This window comes from Pundamilia nyererei, unplaced genomic scaffold, assembly GCF_000239375.1.
Source record: "Pundamilia nyererei isolate P.nyererei 1_Seehausen unplaced genomic scaffold, PunNye1.0 scaffold00163, whole genome shotgun sequence".
Taxonomy (NCBI): Eukaryota; Metazoa; Chordata; class Actinopteri; order Cichliformes; family Cichlidae; genus Pundamilia; species Pundamilia nyererei.
In genome coordinates this window covers 503,472-519,947 of record NW_005187564.1, presented here as the reverse complement: position 1 = coordinate 519,947, position 16,476 = coordinate 503,472, and the positions used below count along the sequence as shown (strand labels likewise).

General features: G+C 38.1%; 1 protein-coding gene across 1 annotated transcript in view; it reads right to left on the bottom strand.

Moving 5' to 3' along the window:
- thsd7ba (thrombospondin, type I, domain containing 7Ba) overlaps nucleotides 1-16,476 on the bottom strand; it is a 189,621-nt gene that overhangs the window by 128,399 nt on the left and 44,746 nt on the right. Inside the window, exon 3 of the mRNA XM_005745722.2 lies at nucleotides 15,602-15,778. Within this exon, the coding sequence (XP_005745779.1) occupies nucleotides 15,602-15,761 (160 nt within the window). The 5' untranslated portion in view covers nucleotides 15,762-15,778. The remainder of the gene's footprint in view (nucleotides 1-15,601; nucleotides 15,779-16,476) is intronic.

The following is a 16,476-nucleotide window of genomic DNA, read 5'->3' as shown; positions in this document are numbered from 1 at the left end:
TATATACACATACGCACATATACACATTTACAATAACCCCATTAACACCTCAAGGATACACAACATATATATATATATATATATATACAAACATATTGTGAGATCCACAGTTTCAAACGTTTTATGTATTTGTTTTAAACTCTCCTAAGGATGGCTGTATGCAAACTCAGCTGAAAAAGCAGAACTACACATAACTTTAACAACTTTACAGTTTCCGCTCAAACTAGAAGTTCATTTGTGATGAGGAACATCTTTGAATAATCTAACTTTGTCATTGAGCTGCTTCTGCCATTCAGTGGCTCGGGCCTCATGCTGCCAAAAAGCCAGTTTGAGAGAGAGCATGATCCCTGATCAAGGGAAGCCCCCCAAGCATCCCTACAGCAAAACCCACCAGCACCCTTTTCCCACCACTGTCTGTTTATCATTACACTAGTGTTCTCTCCCCTAGTTACATCTTATTGAAATGCAACTTTGTAAGGGCCTCATTTAAATCTCTGTGAACTGTGCTCCCACTTGACTTCTACACAAGTTCAACATTACAACTTCAGGTTTATGAAATCCAATAAGATTTTTTAACACAACTCTGAGGTGGAGGCTGAGGAGATGTAATCCTGAGGTGGATCAATTTTGTTGAGATGAATAATTATAAAACCAGTTGTACATACTACCCTAGAGAGATTTTGAGACTTCAAAGATCAACAACATGGTAAATGTTACAAATTATTGGTTAAATTTTCTTTTACAAACATTCATATATATAGTAGGCACATTCAAAGGTAATCGATTACCAATAACACTGTCACAGTGGCTCGTTTTGAGGCATAAGATCTGTGCGGTTCATGGGGTGTATGACTATTTGATCTCATATTAAAACATCTCAAAACCAGTTAGAAATACTTTCATCTTCAGCTGGAGTGGACTGATGACGCTGTCAATTACCTCGTTTTTAATTTAGCACTGATCTCTTTTTTAAATTTACTTTCAGTTTCTCTTAAATATCACTACTGTGAAATATGGTTAAAACATTCATGCTCCCCTCTGAGAAGTAGATAGAATATAACATTGTATCTTTGTTCTTGCCCTCATATAGTCCTGATCGTTGCTCACTAAATATAGGCCAGTTTTGCCCAGGCAGTTGAATTCTTTCTTACATAATTTAGTGACCAAAAACACTGTAAATATGTAACATGATACCTGGCCTTGTTTTTAAAATACAAAAGTTATGTATATATATATATATATGATACACACACATCACCCTGCTCTTTCAATATAACCCATAACGTGGGGCGATCATGGCTCAAGAGTTGGGAGTTCGGCTTGTAATCGGAAGGTCCGACAGTCTCGGTCGTTGTATCCTTGGGCAAGACACTTCCCCCGTTGCCTAGTGGTGGTGGTCAGAGGGCCCGGTGGCGCCAGTGTCTGGCAGCCTAGCCTCTGTCAGTGCATTGAATTCTTTCTTACATAATTTAGTGACCAAAAACACTGTAAATATGTAACACAGCCCCAGGGTGGCTGTGGCTACAATGTAGCTTGCCATCACCAGTGTGTGAATGGGTGGATGACTGGATGTGTAAAGCTCTTTGGGGTCTTTTTGTCCTTAGGGACTAGTAAAGCTCTATACAAATACAGGCCATTTACCATATCAGCCTTTTCTGATGCATTTCTTCTGTCCCTCCCATTAATTCAGTGGGTTGGGTGAAGTGTCAGCAATGAAAGGATTACAAGCACCAACCCTACTGAACTGATTGCCTTATTGCTTTTAAAAATGAACATTTTATGTACTTATATAATATAAATTTGAGCCCAGACAGTTATGTTCTAGGCCTTTAATTGTCCAGCTCATGGATACCTGTGAAACTAATCAGAGCCCAGAAAACACAAAGAGGCAGCTAGAAAATTAGCTTTTAAATATTAGCATAAATTGAAGAACTTGACTAGAGACAGTGCAACAGTCCTTCAATACGTTTAACAGTATTTGGGGTTGTGTTTTATGTAACATAAACACTGTCAAGAGCATGAAACCATGCATGATATTAGTTTGTCTAGTGTATACCTGAAATACAGGGTAATATTACACACAGGCACTATACTACTTTTACTTTTGCCTAACTAACCCCGTGCTTTGGAAAAATACATCCATTTTCATCATTACACACATACTAAACAGCTGTATTCTCTTAGTTTCCTGCTTGCCAGGTTCCACCTACCCAACACAGATTTCTAGCACCTATCATGAATGCAGGACAAAGTTAATATGATTCAGCAGCCAGAGTTGGTCACATTAACCACATATGTACATCAATGCAGTGTATAGTTTAGAAAGATCATGAAAACACCGCAATCATACCGCTGCCCTGAATTTCCTGAAAATTAATATATGTTTAGAATGTGAGACCAGTGATGTCGCCTGGATTTAATTTTTTCTCATTTATGAAAAAGCCCTCTTTCACCTCATAAGTACAACACAAAATTGAAAACTGTCTACAATGTGATTAAGAAGTCACTCGTACAAAAAAGAAAAATCCGGCAGAGAATGAAAGCCAAGAATTAACAGAATTAATTAAATTGGGTTGTTGTGACCATTGAGTCCAATAGGTTGATCCAGCTCTCCCACTGCTCTCAACAACAAAGAATTATTCAGCTGCTCTTCCCAGGACAGGACAATTGAGAATGAACAAAATGATAACGCTGAATGAAAACAAATTACATGCAGCAGAAAAGTAAGTGGAAAATCATTTAAAAGTTGTGGCTTTTATAATGTTCCATATATTTCTAGAAAACCCTAATATTAGTTTCTTGACTGTTGACACTTAAGAGTCTGAAACTTGTGAGATCATTGATTTTTAAAGAAATTAGCAGAGACATTATGACTGAAATGAACTGAACTGAATTGAGGAAGGATTTTGGTCCTAGTTCATTCACTTCTACCATTTCGTTTTACATTTTACAGGAAGATTGGAAGTTGTATTCCTTCCCAAACACGCATTACATCACAGTAGTTTTATTTATCTCGTGAATCGTTCTTCAGAAGATTTTGGATGCGTTTAATTGTAGGAATCTTCATTTAGGAAAAAAAAAAAAAAAAAAAAAAAAAAAGGAATCTTCAGGGAAATTATTTTACATTATTGATGTGAAAAAGAGAAACGGAAATGTAAACAGAAGTAGAAACAGAAACAGTGGGTGTAGAAAGTCACAGGTGGGACTCTCAATCACTCAAGAGTAACTCACCTCAGTGTAGAAAGTATGAAAAGAATTAAAAAAATTTAAACAACTGCATAAAGCACAATTATTAAAAACAAGATACAGATAAAAGAAAAAATAAGCCTTGCATTTAAGAGTATAACAATAGTTTGTAGTGTCTCAGACTTTCTTCTTTTTACTATTTTCTGTTTTTGTATTATTATTAATAATAATATAATTACATTATTTTATGATATACATGCTTGTGTGTACAATCTACATGATGTGCTCTATATAGATACTGCGAGTAAAGTTTTTAGAAGCTGAATCCACATCTTATAGCTGTAAGCATGATTTTCCATTTTCTGTTTAACGTGACATGTTCCACAATTAAAACTGTGTCATTTTCATTGGCTACTATTATGAAAATAGTAGCCAACTGGCAGTATAGCCAGTCTACAAACCCCTGGCTCTCAGCCTGCCTTCACACTTTTCCACTCTCCTCTTGTTTACCTTCTGTTTTTACTTGTCTTTTTCAGCACAGCAGTTGATCAAAGGGTAAAATAAAACAAGCGGCCCTGATAGACAGCACTCTGCAATCAGAAAATGACTCATATGGGAGTGTTTCTCAGGTAAGAATGAAATCCATTTGGTTTTACCTCGCTGTCTCTCTAGTGCGTTCCCCACCGGGTCAAATACACAGTAAACAGACGGGGCTATTTTAACAGGTCTCAGTAGAGGCTGCTTTTTAAACACAAAGAACATTTTTAGCAGTTTCTTTTTTTTCCGTCTTGCTGTGCGTAATGCATTACAAAGGAGTTCCCCTCCTTTATAATACAGAAAGGATCATTTTTGTGGAGTGAAACCTCCAGCTCAGGAAACAAATACCGCATCATTAATTATCAAACAGTTGGGGATACAGTGATAGAAATAAGTGTAACTTGCCAGGGAAATGGGAAATCTTATCAGTTGGTAACCTATTTACTTCTAGCTCTGTCTGCAGTAGGGGGTATAAACAATTGTGCTGACAAAGATACAGCACTCTAGTATGGAGAGCAGCTTGTCAAGGAAAATGCACTATGAGGAAGACGAACACAAAAGGTTTTTTTTTAAGCATTTCGGTTTTTGCTCCCCTGCTATATTCTGCTTCTCTCTGTATTCATCCTGCCTCAGTCTGGTGGAGACTTTCAAGGTATTTTTTTGCAGAGCAAAGAGTTCATCTCATTAAAGCTAGTGTAATTACAACAGGCGTGTCATGTTTTGTTAAAGCAAATGGCCTTCTATTTTTTTTTAAATCTGGAATTACAATGAAGCTTCCTCACTAGAGAGCATTTATAGAGCATATTAAGAAACCCAACAAAAAAAATGAGGAACAGAATGATAGAGTAATAATACTCTGTGACACCGAGGCTTAATTCATTTTGCAGTGTGCAACCAAGGATATCAGATGCTTTGTCCCATCATTCCATGCAGTGACAAATTACTTTTATGGTCTCTTTTTGTGCCTAACCTTTACACAGACATGCATAAAACACAAAGTACAAGGTCACTAACATCAGCCGCAAAACTCAATACTTCCAACTTCCAGTAAGACATCAAAGAGAAGGGCTTGCTCCTGCCTGACTCCCCTCACTGCTGATTTACTGAAATCTTTGCACTTGAGCCAGTTTGCAGCAGCAGAACAGGAGAACATCCTGTCAGCAGGTTTACTTCATTTGCATTCAAGAATCTGAAGATGTTGACTAACCAAATTTCACTATTGTGACTTAATGCTTCTGGGGTATAGCTGCATTCTCAAATTTCATTCTAAATGACTAATTAAGCTCTGCTTTTATTTCAGTCACAAGTATCAGCAAAAATAACTCCTTGGGCGGCACAGAAGTGCAGTAGTTAGTAATTTCACCTAACAGCAAGAAAGTTTAGTGAGGTTGACTCGTCTGGTCTTTCTGTGTGCATGTTCTCCCAGTTTCTGCATGTTTTTTTCTGGGTACAATGGCTTTCCCCTACTGTTTAAAGACATTTGTGTTAGATTAACTGGTAATTCAAAAGGAAAAAAAAGTCCTTAAAGTGTATACGATGAAGGGCTGTATACATGCTTTGGAAAGTGGATGCTGTACTAAAAATGTCTTAAAGTGCATTTCAGAAAGTACATTTCATCAAGCTATCAAGTGGCATTACACAATTAATGGACTGCAGGCAGGTCAGTTCAGCACTTGGACTATTAAGCCATGAGTAAAAGATCTAGGGAACACTGCCGAGGAAAGGGCCCCATGGACTAAGGCTAGGCCCTAGTCCATGGGGCCCGTCCGGGCACAGCCCAGAGAAGGGACATGGGCCCACCCTACTGTAGGCCAACCATCTGCAGGAGTTACCATAGCGGCCGCTGGGCGGTGGCCAGGGTCGGAGATCCTAGTGGACCGATTCCTGGCTCTTTAAACTAGCAGCTGGGGCTTGGAATGTCACTTCTCTGGTTGGGAAGGAGCGTGAGCTAGTGCATGAGGACCCAACTATTTTGAGACTTGTTGGTCCCATCAAATATACTGATTACTGTGTTTCTAAGAAGCTAATTGCATTCCAATTGTATCTGCATTCTACACAGCATCCCAGCTTTTTCTAGTTGTGTTTGTATGATGTGTGATTTATGTGAAATTTGTATAACACCCTGCTAAAAAAGAACCAATGAATGACTGAGCTGGAAAATATGTTGTGTAATCCATATGTGATGTTCCAGAGATGCAAGAGCACAGCTGAAAATCCTGAAAGCGGTGCTCTGCATTGTTGCATTACTGTAGTAGAGATGTATCTTATGTAATCTATTACTTCTTAGTTCATTTTATTGGTCATCATACTATTTCTAAAGCATTCATTTGCATGGCATATGATCTCACAGACACTCATTTCAGCTCTCTGGAAATTGAACTGTATTTTGTGCATGCCTGTTATAATGGTTTAAATGGAATCTGGCTAACTGATTACAATCAGTCAAATTTGAATATATGATTATATTCTATGAATGATTCATTGATTATATAGAGTTATATAGAGACGAAAATGAAGCAACGTTTCAACAGCCCTCACACTGCCTTCATTTATATGGGAGTCGTGTCTTAAGGAAGTTTGCACACATGGGGCTTCATCTGACAAAAATCAGAAGACCAAGACATGCCTTTTATGTATTTCAATATCAGTATTAATTGAAGCCGCAAGAGCTATTCAGTAATGACCTTCCAAATTTGATTCCCATCTTTTCTACAGTGACACTCCAGGCTGGATATATCCAGTAGCCACAGGAGCTCTTTATAATTTCTTCTGTCTCCTGTTACAAACTAGTTATGGCTGTGTGTCACTGCCAATTCCTCCTTCAATCCTCTTATGGAAAATTTAAACTGGGGAAGATTTGTTCAGAATTGGAACATTTTGTATAAGAGTGATGTGAAAGGCCTTCGCTTCGTTTGAAAGAGACTTCAGAGAGGAGAGCTGCTCTGAAAGCTAACTGTTCTGTGAGAATATTCTCATAGGATTAAGGATCTGACTGCTTGGATTGTACTGCCTTGTAGCTCTCATGAGACTAGCCACCGGCTTTTATGATAACCTCAGTCTGTTCCATTCCAGTCAAAAGGAAGGACGCAAGTTCAAATGAGATCTCACATCAACAATCAACATACAAAACTGATTTTGTCAAGGTTGTTTGATAGCTTAAATAATACAGCTTGCCATTAATAAATATCAGTTTTTTATGGTGATCTAATTGAAATGCTTCAAGGAAATAATTTGTTTCCTATCAACTTTGTTCTTGGCGTTTTCTGTCAAAGACACACCCAAGGCAATGTTTAAAAATACAATGAGTGGTTTAACAAAAAAAAACAAGAAGAAGAAGAAAAAAATGGGTGTATTCAGATCAATAGTCAATGCTACATTTTATTCCCCTTTGTCCTAATCAGGCTGACTTTGTGTACTAGGCTTACACAACCCAAGGGACATGTGTGAAAGCAGAAAAAAAGAAATTCAATTTTTAATGGAATAACACACTGCACATACTTGTAGCAATTTGCTGAATTGTTCCGGCAACCTGCATAATTAATAGCACACAAATAAAATACGAGAAATACTTTGAAAGTTTGAGAGTTTTTATCAAAGGCAAACAGAGAAAAACACTCAGATTAAGTACCTTCCACAGGAAATTAAGTTCATGCATAAATTTAGCAAGGAAGGTCTGCATGTTCTCTTATATTTTCCCTCCATTCCTCAATGTCATAAGAGCTATTCGTGCTGGTCTATTTTGTTGTCACTTCCATTTCCCCCATGCTGTAAATATCTCCTCATTGTCAGTTTCAGTGTCTGGCTAATGATGGGTTTGTCTCTGTTCTCCAAGGCCATCAGACCACAGTCCATGTTTTTTGTATTCATTATTGTCTGCCACACTACCTTTTAGTACGTCTAATGAGCATTCCTCTTTCACTTCTCCTGGTTTTGCTCACTCTGCTCCACCTCTGTCAGTATCTCTGGGGGTGCTAACATTGTCTTTATCTAGAACTGTGCTGCATGACTTTGCCTCTCATCAGGGTTGAGAAGATTTAGCTTATTTCCTGCATTTTCTCACTGAAATAGTTTTAAAAGAGGAAATTGATTTACCACAACCCATAGTTCAGGCCTGTTTCTGTGTTGCATTTGTTTTTGCCCCCCACCCCACATCTCTGTCTAGTTTTCTTTGAAGTTCTCCTAAAATCTGCTTTGTTAGGTTTAGGCTCTAAAAGGTTGTTGGCTAGGCTTTGAAAGGTAAAGGCGTTTACTAAATTAGGCAATTTAATTGCTGTTTGGTTAAGATAAAGAAAAAGATCTTTTCATACCAATGTTACTTTGTGGGGGGAACATGACAAATTGGTAGTGACAGCTGCATCTAACTAATGCCATAACTAGGCACATCACGCACCACCACCAAAGGACATCTTGCGCATAACAGACACTTCTGACAACACAATATTTAAACACAAACGCCCTATTTTTATTCTTCTGCAAAATTGTGTGGATGGAATTTTAAGCTCGAGAGGGACCCATTTAATAACAGTGTGATCTTGTTGTGCAGTAAAACAAAACAAAAAATAACCGCTGTGGCTTGCCGCTAAAGAAGAGTAATCTAAAACTTAAAATAAAATAGTTTGTTAAATCACTGCATTGTCACAGAGCTGTGCAGCACCAGTCGCTTTCTTCCCTGTGTGAATCACAGCTTATTTACTTTTAAAGCTCTTCATTTGCGGCAGAAGAAATCCCACTGTGACAAGGATCCACAGCTGTTGTCAAACTGCTGACAACGCCAGAGCCCGCAGGACAAATCACCTGGCAGTGGTGTTTGTTATGATTGCATTAAAATAAATGAGTTCTGTGAGCGTATTTTCTAAAAACATATTAAACTTTTAGGAAACCTGCCATCTCTGACACATTTGTATCTTCCCTTTAGATTGTTTAGAACAAACAAAATGAGAGTAAATAATGAATATCTGTATGTAATCCATAAACAAAAGCACAAAATCCTATCCCTGCTGGATCTGAGAAATAACTGTGGATTTGTAAACGGACTGTGCTTAGTTTCTATATTACAACACTCTACAGATACCATATTACTTAAAATGAAAACACGTAATAATTATTTTTAAACAACTTAATGAGTCAAAAGAAACCATTGATTCACACATATTTTCTGCTATGACACAAACTAATGCATTATACATCGATCGAGGAGGAAGCCATTAAATAACAGAGTGTGGACAAGTAGCTTTGTTAAATCCTGTTAAAATTCATGGTGAAAGATGATGAAAATGGTTTTTCCTCAGTTTGATGCTATCAAAGTGATTTTTTTATTTTTATTTGAACTTTATTGAATTTTACTGAATTTTATTTTATGTTTTATTTTATTTATTTATTTTGCATGTGTGTTGTTGCTGCCTTTGTTTAATTGAGCCATTTCTGTAACTGTGAGACACTTGCTGCTGCCTATCTTGGCCAGGTCTCCCGTGAAAAAGAGATTTTTAATCTCAGTGGGATCTTCCTGGTTAAATAAAGGTTAATAAAATAATAAATAAATATAATGAAGTGAATCCATTCAGTTTATCACAAAGAGACTAGACTACCAGGATTGTCTCTGAATTCACTCACTGAATTAAAAGTTACCTCTTGCCCATTTTACTGATTTGGCTTTTATGAGAATGATGTCGGCTGGATTAAGGAGAAAGATCTGCGTGTACACTTTGAGACTTTGTATTGAAATATAGTAGAGCAAATTTAACTGTTTGTCATCAACATAATAAAAATATATAACTTGCAATAACTGTCATTTTGGGTTTTCAGTTTGGAAGTGCATAAACACGACTTCTGACATGAAATCTCTTGATTTAAAATTATGCTCAGAGTTTACTTCAGTCATTTAGTCTATTTATTAAGAAACGTGATCGGCACATGAATTTAGGAGTTAACACTCTTCAAACACCAATCTGTTTCTAATTGTGTATTGATAAGGGTCTGTCTCTACAGGGAGCTGTTTTTGAGCTCTACAGCACTTGTTACTACACTACGAAAATCACCTTCTTCATGGTTTGAATTCATAAATAATTGAGCTGTCACTTACAGTGTTGTTGACAATATTTTTTTTTTATTGTAAATTCTGCCACGTTCATTTTTGATTGTTTTGTTCAAGTCAGTTAATTGACGAGCAGTTTTCTGCAAGTGAGACTGCTCCCTTATTTTCCAAGGGTTTGCCACAGGCCATTTATCCAGGCTTGGTGCCAGTACTGGGAGTGCTGGGTGACCTCATCCATCCATCCATCCATCCATGTTCTGACACTTATCCAGGTTTGGTTCATCGGGGCAGCAGAGAATTCTCTTAGCAGAAAATCACCCCTCTGCCCTCCCTGTTCATCTGGGAGGTCAATGAGGCATTCCCAAGCCAGCCAAGAAATATAATCTCCAGAGTGTGTCCTGGGTCGGCCCCAGGGCCTTCTCCCAGTACCACACGCCTGAAACACCTTGCCTAGGAGGCATCACGGAGGCATACTCTTCAGATGCCCAAACCACTTAACTCTTCTCCAGAAATTGACAACTTGTCATGATGGAGTGGGTTGTATGTTTATGTTTGTCACTGGTGGGGTTAAGTGGTCTTGGGTGAAGAAACAGAATAAGATTCATTGACCTCTATGCCGACATGGAGATCAAGCGATCAAGTGGCATGGGCCTGGGATAGGGTTACCAGGTTGTCACTCGAGATCCAGGTCTGGTAGCTTTAACACATTGGACCCAGTCAGGCATAACCTAAAAGTGCTAATGGGTCTGCCATCCACCCACAGGAGTTCAGTGTACTGTGGATTGGCTGCTGGTCAGGTGCAGAGTCATTTGTGACATAATTAACAACAGTATTAAACAACAAAGGAGCCAACGTAAAATAAAAGTTTGTATAACATGGTGTTGGTAAAAGTATGCATTATATATTTTCAACTTCATGTAATTTTGTTTGAGAGCAGTCCTTCAACTCTTATTGTTTAGCTGAAAAAACAAGTGTGATTTAACAGCATTACTAACTCATGTTATCACTTGACTCGTGGGGAAATGATCTGTTTTATTGAATTAGGAAGCTGTGTTTGCAAAAGAGACTTGACCTCCTCCAGATGAGCCACGATTTTAGGTTTTAGGGAACAAATGACCATTATTATTTCTAATGCTGATTAGAAATACATAAAATCTAATTACATCCCTGTCAGCTTTGGTAGTGAAGCTGATCATTTGTGAGTAATAAGCGCAACATGATATTTATGTAGCATGGATAATGAGCTAATGGGTGAGTGGTTTTGCTTTGTTGTTTGCAAACATATAAGATTGCCTGGTGTTGGCTACTACACTCGACCTCCTGTTGGAGCTTTCAGTTCAGCAGCATCCTTTAATGCTTTTTCCACCCTAAAACAAATTAGTGTGGTAGAAAAAGATCAATATTGCTTAGAAGTGAGGTTTTTTTCATGTTGTTATCAGTCTCTCTAATATTCATTTGAAGGGGGTTAAATTGCCTTATGCTAAAAGCAGCATCCTGCCTTTTCTTAGGATGGTTAGTCTGTGCTATTGTGTGTTTATTAATGTTTAATGTGAGAGTGACATTTCCAGTTTTGATCCCATTTTTGAAAAACATCTTTTTTGAGCTACTTAGCGAGGCTAAAACCCCAAAACCGTCACAGAATACTGGAGCCTAGCAGCATACCTAGATGAAATACAATAACGGCTTTCATAGATGTATCTAGATATTTTGAAGTATAAATAACTGTGTGTTCAAGGTGGAATGGCTGAAATCATGCACTCCAAATGGGTTGTGGACTATTTGGATTCATCTTCTGTGAGTAATCAGGTTACAGTGGGTGCTTGTGAATAGATTCTCTGATTTCCAAAAAGCTTTTCTTTTTTCCTTTTGAGCACGTAATTTGTCATTTTCAACTTATCTTCTTTGTCAAGGTCCTTTTGAATCAGTGCTACTGGTCACACCAGAGTATCTACTGTTTGTGTTATTCCCTGTTGCTACTTACAAAACTTCAAATGAGCACATCTCTAGCTAGTACTGCACATAATAATTACTGTGCATATTTATGATGCACTCTTGAATGTCCCCCTTATCAGGCCAACTTTTGATGCCCAGTAAAAAAAAGGAAAACAATTTAACTACTTACACGCCATAGGACTGACTATAGAAGTAATAACTAACAGGTTGATTTGTTTGTGTCTGCAAAAGAAAACTACTGCAACTGAGTGTAACCTGATACTGTTGAATTGCAACATCTTATCAACTGATGTTAACTGCTTCAAAATACATTTGCCTAATGTGTGTGTGTGTTTTTTTTTTCTTTACCATGGTAAATCAAAAAAAGACCTCTGTAAATTATTCAGTGCCATTTGGTTAAAAGTGAATCCCCAAAGATTTGATCCTTGCACACTGCCTCCTTTGAGCTTATTTTTGAGAAACAACAGAAGCTCTGTGCAGCAGTGATGTTTGATTTCAGCTTTGATGGTGCAACAGTGTGGTGAAATTGCAAATAAATACACTCAGACCCTGAAATGAAATGTAAATGTTGCCTGACTGTATCAAAGCACATATAGAGTTTATTTTTTCTTACAGTCAAACATCTCACATATGCAGCGCTGTAATGATTGTTTTAACCATAGCTCGTCAGCAAATCCATCGGGTCCCTATATTTATACGGGAATTAAGTGGGATCAACTAAGGTGATTATGTACTGTTGATTTCAAGTTGAATTTTAAATACATCTGTGCTGTTTTTGGAGGAGTTTTGATTTGTTATTCTTACACAACTTTAGAACTTTTCTTCTTTTAAAGTCTTTTGACTTTAAAACAATGTGCACCTGAAAGTCTCCCCATCATCCTTTGTTTTTTGGGAGCTTGAAGAAAACAGACATTTGAAAACAATGCCAACTGAATCTCTTAGGTTTCTTTAACTTGATTCTCCAAGTTCCGTTAGCTCACATTGTTTTTTAAAAAATTATTCTACCCAAGTTCAATTAAGTCACATTTTTAAAGCAGCAGGGACTCTTACGCTTTTAAGCTGAACCAATTTAAGATGATTTACAGACTGGATCCTGGGGCTTCAGCCCCGTAAGTCCTTTAAATAATCCAGGAGCGGCTGAGATATCTCTCATTAAGGAAAACCTTTATTGATTTCTCAATCTTTTGAAAATCATTGCCCTTCAGCTGAATCTTCCTGCTGAAGGTTCCCACATAATTTAGATGAAGAGTAGATTACATCCTGGAGTTTTTCAGCAGACTCCAGCCAACAATATAATAAAATAATATTTTGTGTAATAAAAAAAGGAGGAAGAACTAAGAGGTGTAAATAGGGAAATAATATTAGTTAAAAAATAGAAAATGCAGTCTCCAGTGTACTGTTAAAATACATCAGAATGGTAAATGGCCTGTATTTGTATAGCGCTTTTCTAGTCCCTAAGGACCCCAAAGCGCTTTACACAACCAGTCATCCACCCATTCACACACACATTCACACACTGGTGATGGCAAGCTACATTGTAGCCACAGCCACCCTGGGGCGCACTGACAGAGGCGAGGCTGCCAGACACTGGCGCCACCGGGCCCTCTGACCACCACCAGTAGGCAACGGGTGAAGTGTCTTGCCCAAGGACACAACGACCGAGACTGTTGGAGCCGGGGCTCGAACCGGCAACCTTCCAATTACAAGGCGAACTCCCAACTCTTGAGCCACGATCGCCCCAGAATACCAATGTTGTCTTCTTCTTCTGGGATTTAAAGACATATCAATTTCCTGAACTAGCTTGGTCCTCAAGTCAAAGAAGGAAAATGAAAACTTAAATGAGGGTGTCGTTTTATTTTTGTTTTTTAGAAAGAAAATAAACAAGCTTTGATGTATAATAGAAATCATTTGGGATGAACGCTAACACGTACCCAGGAAGACAGTTTTCTTGTTTCTTTACTATAAAAAAAAAGACAAATACATTTTGAGAGCTAAATCCCAACACCTTAGACCCTCTTTGGAACAGTTACGTTAATCTCAGTGATGACAACTGAAAACTTGGAAAAGAAGCCCTTACTTACTGCAGTAGACTAAAGCTGACACCGGATGAGCACAGTGGCATGTTTAAAAGCAGATGCTTAAATAAATCCTACTTAAAATGCTCCACTCACGATATCTGCATTCTGATGCAAACAGGACTGTGACCCTGGAAATGTGGCACTGACTGCCAGGAAAGTTATCTATAGATGTTAAAGGGAATTTCTTTTAGCAATTTATTTTAAGGGTGAAATAATAATGCCATTAGCAGCAGTGTCTCACTGTTCTATTTTGTTCTTCAAGACACTGATGAAGGTCAAGCTTAAATAGCTCCAGCTCCCTGTTTCAGCCTGAGACTCGCAGCTTAGCCACAGCTCTGGGAACTGGCTCACACAAAAGACTTACCCCACAATGCTGCTGGCCTAGATAGACACGCCAGACATACAAAAGGGTGGCTGTGCTAATTGAGAACAGATCTTTGCTACAATGACAATTCCTAAAGAAAAAGATTTGCCTGTCAGCTAAATTAAGTATTCAAATGGTTCCTGTCAATATTTGCCAACATGAACCTAATAGTCTGAGTTAAGACATTAAGCTTGGAGCCGCTGCCGACATTAAGACAAATATGTGGCTCACATCAATGACATTCATCAGCACAATACAATGCGAATACAGTAAGTGTTCAATCTGTGTTTGTGCGACTCGAGTTTGTGTCGTTCCGCAGTTCAAATCAAAGCATTGTGATAACAGCAGTTTGAGACGAACAGTTTTCCTGCAGTCAAACAGACATTAGGTGGATTTATTCAGAGGTGAGGTATGTTAAGTTTGAGATTCCCTTTCTTCTTTGTAAATTGATTTTTATTTCCATTTAAGAAACAACTTATAAGCCATCTTAGCTCTGAAAGGATGTCAAATCCTCACACTTGGTGTTCCGGTTACATCCGTTTTGAACATAAGCTCTTTCATGTGAAATTAATCAATCTCTTTATCACTTGGGCAGTGTCATTACCCAACCACAGAGTGAGAAATGAAAGTGCTAATCGCACAGCAAGTGGGGCTTTTGTGTGGGAAGGCCACATTTTCCTCCTCAAGCTGCTTTGCAAATGCATTTTCAATTGAATTGGTGAAGCGAACAAAGGATGAATTCTGAGTTTGCCTCAAAATTCTTGTTAAAAAAGAATGACATCAGCTACAATACAGGTTTCCAAAAGGTGATTAATTTACAAAAATGTTAATAATTTCCAAATGGATGCATAAATAACACACAGGAGATGTAAAACACAATTTAGGTGTGAGTGCATGTGAATGTGTGTGAATAAGGGATTTGTACAGCTCAATACGCAGCATGTTTTCCATTACAACAATGTGTACTATATATAACTGGGGCCATAAATTCACTAAGCATGCCAGGAAGACTATTTCATATGCCTCAATATCTTAATAACCATGCCACTCTGCTGTAACAACTGTAGCTGTCCTTGTCATTTTGGGGCTGTGAGTGAATACTCTACAAGAAAAAAAAAAGCATTATTATTCTCTTCACCCCAGGCACTTGAGCCTGAAGGCTTGATGATGTCCAACTGCAGTCCAATGTGTGTCAAAAAAAGAAGGAATATTTTCCCCACAAAACTGGTTTCACTGAAAATGCATGTGTGCAAATGTGTGCTTCCACATGCTGCGTATCTTATCGCCATGATCCTCAACAGGTTCAAAGAGATTTGACTTTTTAAATTACCATTAAGAACAAGATTATGTTGTTTTACATGCAAGCAGGTGGATTGCACATCTTAATTTAAATATAAGTCAAAACAGGACCTTTATTAATGCACTTGTAATAAGGTAGAATAAATATTTTACCTGCTTTCCATGAAAAATGGTGGTCTCTAGGATACACGTTGTCTAAACGGACAGATATGGAAAAGAGAGACAAGAGGAGGAAGAGGCTTAGGTAGCTCCCAGCTTGCCGTGTCCAGGCAATGACCCCAAAGTCATCTTTTAGAGTCATAGTCCAGCCCATTGCTTCCTCTCTTACTCCTGTGGGAGGAAAATGAAATTCATCATCAGCTCATTCATAAATATGATCAGAAACCTTGGCCACCTTCCCACTGAATCCTCCAGCCCAGAAATGTAATATTAGGTGTCACTTTCCAAGTCCATCAGACTTTTTCACACATGGATCATAGTGCCGGATGGATAAGATTTGACTTGTAAAACAGCTTTGCTGTTGTAGTTGATAGTTGTGGGATACTATGGCTTCTTCTCCACCTACATAGATCAAAAATAATTAGACAGAGTGGCAAGAGTATCTCAGCGTCCCAAAGGAGGTGTGGAAACAAGCACTGATGGAAGGCGAGGCTCTAAGCTTGGAGTAATACAGGGTATTAGTACCTTTTTATTGCAGCTCATTTATTCCTATCTCCTGCTACTGTGATTCGTGTCCTAGGAGTGTTAAGGATTAGTCCTGGATTCACTAGGCCTCTAATTGTGTTGCACCAACAGCAAAATTAATGAATATGAAATTAAATCTGTAACACCTTATGCTTTGAAAGACTGGTGTTCATGACTGCAGTGATTCATTTTCCAAAAACAATTTTTGCTACACTGTGGCACTTGGGTATTGAGAGATTTGTTATTATTGACTTATCGTCCCACTGAGCTCCCCTGCAGTTTTTTGACATTCTGTAATCATAAAACATGAGACAAAAGCAATTTCTGCTGCATAGGTTTAGCAA